The 7,981-nt window shown below is 39.7% G+C and overlaps 1 protein-coding gene and 1 long non-coding RNA gene across 2 annotated transcripts in view; one reads left to right on the top strand and one right to left on the bottom strand.

Moving 5' to 3' along the window:
• The window catches only part of LOC118418021 (V-type proton ATPase subunit d), a 4,981-nt gene extending 737 nt beyond the window's left edge, over positions 1 to 4,244 (top strand). Inside the window, exons 2-7 of the mRNA XM_035823815.1 lie at positions 560 to 738; positions 1,265 to 1,344; positions 2,262 to 2,339; positions 2,483 to 2,659; positions 2,840 to 2,917; positions 3,753 to 4,244. Of these exons, the coding sequence (XP_035679708.1) occupies positions 560 to 738; positions 1,265 to 1,344; positions 2,262 to 2,339; positions 2,483 to 2,659; positions 2,840 to 2,917; positions 3,753 to 3,914 (754 nt within the window). The 3' untranslated portion in view covers positions 3,915 to 4,244. The remainder of the gene's footprint in view (positions 1 to 559; positions 739 to 1,264; positions 1,345 to 2,261; positions 2,340 to 2,482; positions 2,660 to 2,839; positions 2,918 to 3,752) is intronic.
• A 760-nt stretch (positions 4,245 to 5,004) lies between these two features.
• LOC118418320 lies at positions 5,005 to 6,973 on the bottom strand. Its single transcript, XR_004831438.1, has 2 exons — positions 6,820 to 6,973; positions 5,005 to 6,201 (listed from the first exon to the last, which is right to left on the bottom strand). It is a non-coding gene; the product is annotated as an uncharacterized LOC118418320 (long non-coding RNA).
• Between the last annotated feature and the right edge of the window lie 1,008 nt (positions 6,974 to 7,981).

The following is a 7,981-nucleotide window of genomic DNA, read 5'->3' as shown; positions in this document are numbered from 1 at the left end:
CCCCCCTCGTCCTCGTTTGGGATTGTTTTTTCACCGCAAAAGCGCCACCTACTTGGGCTACATATAGTGGTGAGAAGTTAGAAGCTCTCACGAAGGTTTTTGAGAGCCTTCGAAACATAAGCAATGTAAGTCCATGCTGATTGGGTAAAAATATTTCTCCTAATAGTCCTATATTCTCCCACCCTGAGGAAACTTTTTTGCAAAAGTTTATTTCAGCTTTTTTTTGGTTCCGGGGCACAATTGCAGGGTCCCTGTAGACTGGCCCAAGAATGGACTTTCAAAAATCCTTCAGGTTCAGTTAAGAAAAACCTACATGTAAATGTCAGGAACCAGTTTTGGACATTGCTGTTTCTGTCTTTATTTCTGAGCTTTTTCATTTACTACTTACTTGATTTACATGCTAGTGACTTTACCTTGCTAAACTGGTCTTCCAGTTATTATAATTACATGCTGTACTACAAAATGTACATGTAGTAGTGATTGTTCTGGTTAGGTGCAGGTAAAATTGGAGCTGACTGACCCCTCCCTTTACCCCCCCCCCCCCCCCCCTCCACCACAGGTACAGCTACATGATAGACAACATTGTGCTGCTCATCACTGGGACATTGCACCAGCGACCAATCAGTGAGCTCATCACAAAATGTCATCCTCTGGGTAGTTTTGAGCAGATGGAGGCTATCCACGTGGCGGCCACCCCTGCAGAGCTTTATAACGCCATACTTATCGACACACCTCTAGGTAAGTGTTTCTGTGTTACACATGTACTGTAACGACAGCTGGTATAGCCGCCGTTTGGCGTAACGGACCTGCTGTGCTGTTTAGGCAAATGCCTGTCTTACCTGCCTACCGTTCTTGATGACCATGAGTGGCACAAATAATAGTCCTAGAAAAAAAAATTACTTTTTAATAGACAAGAACATTAAACTTATTTGACAGTGCGTGCCACGTACAGAGAACAACAGGCTTCAAGAGGTAATTAAGTTAGTCCCATTATAGGGGCAGTGGGTTGTTATCCACTGTGTCTATGGTAGGGTATCGGAAGGCTCTCCTTCCCCCTTCTTTTACAGCCACAACTCAGGTACTCATTTTTACACCTGAATGCCTTTTACCTCAAGATCAAGCCCAAGATCTGGATTCTCGGCCAAACTCCCTACAGTCATGCCACAAAAGCCATGACCCTACAAATACTGTACTTATATGAAAATGAGTATTCTGTCAGTGTAAGTGTTACAAATAATTGTTATATTTTTGTCTTTATCTTCAGCTCCATTCTTTGTGGACTGCATCTCTGAGCAGGACTTAGATGAGCTGAATATTGAGATCATCAGAAACACCCTGTACAAGGTCTGTCATGGAGTTACACGTTCTTTGTATGGTTCAAAATACCCATCTGTGATGTGCAGGCTGCATGCAGAATGTGTTGTTGTAGGGAGAAATTTGATTAACACAAAATCATAAAATCACAAAATCATAAACTTTTCAATTGACATCCTGTAATGCTCATTTAACTTTTAAAGGTTACCAAGGTGCAGAAATGGGACAGCTTTTGCATTTGCAGGGACTTTTTTTTCAGATTGTGGCTAAAATTTGCGAAGTTGGTAGCTGAAAACACACACCTTGCATTTGCCAATATGAGGCAGACTGGGATACCATTTTGTAGGTCTGTTTCTAGCAGTACCAGCTGTTAGTTTGCAGCCTCACCCAGAAATAATGTGCAGAACTCAAATTTTAGGGCATAATTAGCTGCATCCTTTTATCAGCCCTCAATTATTGTGGTCATTACTTTCCAGTCAATGTCCTTTTGAAAATACTTTTAAGTAAGTGGCAAGAAAAGCAAGCCTTAGGGCCGGTGAACTGTGATCAGAGCTATGTGGGTCAAGTTCCTCATGCCATAAAATCTTTGTGAAGACATAGTCAAGACATTAGATGAGCATTCTCCTCATATTTCAACAAGAAATAGGTGAGTATTCAACTTTCAGATTATAGAAAGTTGACCCTCACACCTCAGGTCACAGCTCAATTTTCTCCTTCTCACACACCTAACATTACTGGGTTTTACCTGCAAAGTAATGATCACAATGATTGACATTTTGGTAGATGAAAGGCTTCATGAAAGGCTTTATACTTCATGATTATGCCCCGGACTTTGAGTTGTGTGCCTTTTAGATGAGGCCACAAACTAATTGATCACCCCTAGTATAGCCTGATAAAAAATGTCACCTGTTTAATTATTTGTTTCTGATGTTTCTATTTGTATGAAGGCATACTTGGAGGCCTTCTATGAGTTCTGCAGTCAACTGGGAGGGACAACATCTGAGTTTATGTGCAGAGCTCTAGAGGTGAGAGACTTTTGTGTTGAATACTATCAGTCACAAGGATTCTTGCTTTATATGCTTTAAAATATTTCTGTAACAGTTGGAAACAAACAGAGAACCAAATCTGGCAAAATCTGACGAACTCACAATTTGAAATCTTTCAAAAGTTTGAAGCTGACCGCCGGGCATTCATCATCACCATCAACTCGTTTGGGACTGAACTGACCAAAGATGACCGGTCCAAGCTGTACCCCCGCTGTGGCAAGCTCCATCCAGATGGACTGGCCGCGCTGGCTCGAGCAGACGACTATGACCAAGTCAAAGCAGTGGCAGAGTATTACGGAGTAAGTGTGTAGTAACACTAATGTCCATCTTCAACTAAATATCTTACTTAGATTTCTACCAGTCATGGGCCCATCACATTGTACAATGTCTGTTGAAGACACCTAAGGATGTATCTGATTGTGGAGTGAATGGGGAGTGTCAGGACAACTATTGATAAGTTGCCATACTTTTTGTTTCAGGAGTACAAACCACTCTTTGAGGGAGCAGGTAATAATCCTGGGGACAAGACTCTGGAGGACAAGTTCTTTGAGCATGAGGTAAAACATGTCAATCTTACTCAGAGACAATACTAGTATGTTTTCCAATGGTGGATCCAAGTTGGCACGGCACCTCTTAAGAGGATGAACTGAACTGAACTGGATCCAAGTTAGGAAAGTTTGTACTGTTAGCTTCAATCTAGTAGTCACAGGAAGTTTCTGACCTGGTCAGCTTTGAAGGCACGGTTATCAAAGGTTTACAGAAAGTGTTCTGATCAGGAACATTTGATTTTGGCAGTATTACTGATGACTCATTTAGCAGATATCCTCGAGTACCCCATTTTTAAAAACTACAAATATATTTGTTACCCATATGGATAAAAGTTACCTACCGGGTAGCATCCACAATGATCAGTGGACCACAGCTTAGGCCTAGGAAAAAACTGTTGTGTTTCCTGTTTCAGTCTTTAAAAAAATAGGGTCGGTAGGTAGGGGCTATCTTTTTTCTTGTAATTTTTTTAGGCAGGCCAAAACCCTAGTGATACATATTACAATACTGTTGAACAAAGTAAACTGAAATGCAATGTCAAACTTTAATTTTGTGTATAATAGATACATTCATCCTTCATTAGATAGGACAAGCAGAGTTTTTACTTGAATTTGAAGCAGGCTAAATAAAAATTCTAACTGGGAGCTACATTGTATGTGACTCCACAGCTCACCCAAAAAATAAATCTAGGGTTGGTAGGTTTTTCTAGGGTAGGTAGGGAAACAGGAAGCACAACATTTTTTTTCATAGGCCTTAATGTCCTAAGGACTGCAACTATTGTGAGTAGCATCCATGTTGGTCCAGGCGTTGTCTCCCCTGCTAGCCCAGCATGTTCTGTGTCCCCAGGTGGAGCTGAATGTGAATGCCTTCATGCAGCAGTTCCACTTCGGTGTGTTTTACGCCTACATTAAGCTCAAGGAGCAGGAATGTCGCAACATCGTGTGGATCGCCGAGTGCGTCGCTCAGAGACACAGGACCAAGATCGACAACTACATTCCCATCCTGTAGATCCAAACTGAAACACATGTCCGTTAGGCCTGTCATCAGTAGATATGTGTTTGTACTAGAAGTCAGTCTGAAGCAGGACTCAATCATGATTTCCAACACAAGAAAGGTTTTGTCAATCTACTGCTTCTATGACATCACTTGACGTGTTGCTTTGCTCATGCCCTGACAAAAACTGGTTCTGAATGAATGATTAGAATTTGGTTAAGTCCATCTTTTCCATGTGTTCACAGCTTCAGAAAATTGAATTTGTCCATTAGGCCACACCAATTAAATTTCTTGGTTCTCGGATTTTTTCAGAAAAATATTGGGGCGGGCAGTCGAAAAAAAAAAGAAGAAAAAAAATTACAAAAAGTCTGTGGTGAACTTATTTAACACAGAAAAACAAGGTAAGTAGTCAAGTTTTCAGCTTTTCATGGCATGATTTATCCAATGAATCTCTTCCTTTGATTTTATACCACTGTTCTGATCATGTGACTGCAAATAAGCACTCTGATTGGTTTATCAGCAGTATGTGCCCCTGGAATGGGTTTTTTTAAAGGTCTGCAATAGCAAAACCTATATTATTTTTCTTTAATAGGACTAATTTTTTTTTTCCAAATCGGAAAAAAGTGGGTCGGGAAATCCGAGAACCAAGAAATTAAATTGGTGTGGCCTTACCATAGTATAGTTAAAAGGAACATGCGTTGGTTAAGTTGGTGCTTCTAATAGGATAAATACCTTGTACATCATACATTATTGTGATTTGTTAGCTGTTATATTGAAACCTGTTACTGCTGCTGTACATACATGGAATTGTATATTTAATTGCACACCTTTTTTTATTATAATAACAGCTGACTTGGTTTCATCATTAATATGATATCACAGTCTTGCAGACAAAATGATGTCATCTTCCAGGCTTAAGACTTGTGTACTATTGTTAAGAATGTTTCTATATATCTATGGTAAGTAAAGGGACAGATGGTGAGTGAGTCAGTATAAGTGTTAGTGTTGTGAAACTAGAATGAACAGAAATGTAAATTGAATGTAAAAATGGCCTTCAAGGTAGAACTTATTATACATAGAAATGACCAAAGCATTGATTTAAAAAAAAAATCATTCAGAGCCTACAGAAGATGTGTAGGGTAGATGATATATGGAAAATGGTCTTACAGGCCATTTAGAACAACAAATGTGGTAGAACACAGAATATTTGACATGATGATGTATTAGATGTACATGTATTGCAATCTTATGAACTATGTACATGTAGCTTGTAATGTGCTTAGTTGAATTTACTGTGATTACAAAAACAAGGGTGTACTTTGTTTTCAGGCCTACAATATATCAAATCTTACCCATATTTGCATACAAAATATACATAAAAGTAAGTATGGTCAACAAATGATGCAAACCAATAAAATCCATACTATAAGTCATTATGGAGAGGGCCTGTAAAAGAAATAAAAGGATGCTGCAGAAGTACATGTATATAATATAAATTTGTCCTAAAAATCATTAGCAACTGTTTTAGTAAATTCTAGAATATCATAACTTATTGGTGTAATATCTTCTGTGAACAGTAAACCATGAAAATAAACGGATTACTTTGGGCACATTCGTTACACAAGCATGTTTTGGTTATTACCTTTTACCTGGTTTTTGCTGAATTTATTCCTTGGTTTGTCTTCTGTCTTACACAAGATAGCTCATTGAACTTTTAATTTAATTCTGCTCACTGGGAGACTCCATTTCTTTTAAAATGTACAACCAACAGGTGAATAAGTAGTCAAGACAATGATAAACTTTGCATACATATCAATTTATTCAGATATTTGTACAAGGAAAAACACATACATGTACTAGAACTAGAACCAGTTATGGCTGCCTGGCATGCGGCATTGGCATTCAGATAAGGTTTTATGTGTAGTGTAGATTGAGGACATCACGTAATTGAATTGCCGTGGCTTTAGAGTTCAGAATCGGGCAATGACAGGTCCACTTCAGCAGCACAGGTGCAATCATCAGTGGGACAGCACAGGTGCAATCATCAGTGGGACAGCACAGGTGCAATCATCAGTGGGACAGCACAGGTGCAATCATCAGTGGGACAGCACAGGTGCAATCATCAGTGGGACAGCACAGGTGCAATCATCAGTGGGACAGCACAGGTGTAATCATCAGTGGGACAGCACAGGTGCAATCATCAGTGGGACAGCACAGGTGCAGTCACCAGTGGGACAGCTCAGGACAGCTGGACAGTCTTTACAAGTCAGCTGGGGTGATGTGATGGCGCAGACTCCTCACCCTGGAGGACACAGCAAGGAAGTATTTGGCATTTTGTGTTATTGCTCCTTAACCTTATCAGTTATCAGTATACAGTTACAATATGTAGTTACATGTAGATGGAGTAAAACGACACAATTGCCAGGTTGGCACTCAGTCAAATGCTAGGCTGCCCATGAACATTTCAGATTGCCGCAGATTCAATATAATCGTGAGCTCTACAAGTGGATTGGGAATTTCTGATTTTCGTTAGCATTTAGCTTCAGTGAAATTGATCAAAAGGCAGAAGGCAATGTCTGACATATGGAAACCAGTGGATAAACTCGAGAAATGATGAAGGGGAATGGAAATGAGAGCTCAATATTCCATTCTCCATGCTGATTCTGATCTAGTGTTACAACATCGATTTGGATCCTTGATGCACACAGTGGTAGGAATCTACATGTACATTATGTAGGTTGGTCCAAACCAACTATGGCTGCATGAGAAACCAGGTGTTTCAAACCCTGGATATCCACAAGTCATGCTTTTCAAAATGTGTCAAGTCTTCATCCAACTCCGTGGAATGAGAGTCTTTGTAAGAATAAAATCTCTCCTTTCACAAGTCTATGTGGCCTTTACAGATGTATGTGCACCTTACCTGTGAAGAAGGTGGTCATTTAACAAGTCACTCTTGACTTCATCTCCACTCTCTTCACTGCTCTCTCTCTCACTCCCACTGTCCTCCCCTTCATCCCTCCATCTTCTCTTCTTCTTGCTCTTCTTCTTGTGCTTGTGTTTTGACTTTTTACTCTGAAGACACACAAAAAGTCAAGTAAGCCATACATGTACCCGTGTGCCTTAGGTACAAAAAACTTGTGGCTGTGAAAAAGAAGTCTAACCTCTATCATAAGTAATTCTAACTCCAGCTTCACTGCACCCCCCCCCCCCCCGTGTAAACTAAAACACACCCAGTAGCTTTCTAGCGAGTACAGGTCAACGACAATTACTACGGTGTGAATAGCCTGAATGAGCGGCGGGCCATTCTCACCCTGTCTATCATGTAAATGTCATAAACAAACACCAAGCAGGCAAGATGACCAAAAGGTGAAGAGACTAAAGAAATCTTACGACTTCAGAAGTTTTTGAAATGATAGACCCGCAACAATTATATTTCAGCCATACCATAGGTATGGTGAAATATATTGTATTCGTAATGTTTCTTTCTTTCTTTCTTTCTTTCTCCTGTCAAATCTTCAGAACACGGTATCTCCCTTGTTCCTCAACCGAATGACTTGAAATTTGGCACAAGGGTAGAGTGGGCCAATACCCTCGGACGTTTTTTTCATTTTTTCCATATCTGTCTCTTAAATGATTTTATTAAGGTTTTTTGGTCATCTTAAGACCAAAACTGTATATTTGGGCCCCCTGTACCCTGGTATTATAACCGAATGAGCTGAAATTTGGTACAGATGTGCCTTGATAAGTCCCCCATATAGATTCAGTATCAGTTTTGGTGTACAGTATAACGAAATACTTATTTTTGCCATTTTTTGGTCATTTTTTTACCAAAAAAAGGACACTTTTGGCTCCTGTACCTTGGTTTTAGAACCGGATGACCTGAAATTTAGTCTAGGAGTGCCCTAGACATATGCGCACATGGATTCAATAACACTTGAGGCATACGGTACAATAAAATGCTCAATTTTGCGATTATTTGGCCATTTTATGACCAAAAAGTACACTTTTGGCTCTTGTGCTCTGGTTTTAAAACCAAATGACCTAAATTTTGGTAAAAGGGTGCACTAGATATTTATTCAAAT

The sequence above is a fragment of the Branchiostoma floridae genome, chromosome 6 (genome assembly GCF_000003815.2).
Source record: "Branchiostoma floridae strain S238N-H82 chromosome 6, Bfl_VNyyK, whole genome shotgun sequence".
NCBI classification, from domain to species: Eukaryota; Metazoa; Chordata; class Leptocardii; order Amphioxiformes; family Branchiostomatidae; genus Branchiostoma; species Branchiostoma floridae.
This window is presented reverse-complemented; position numbering and strand designations above follow the sequence as displayed.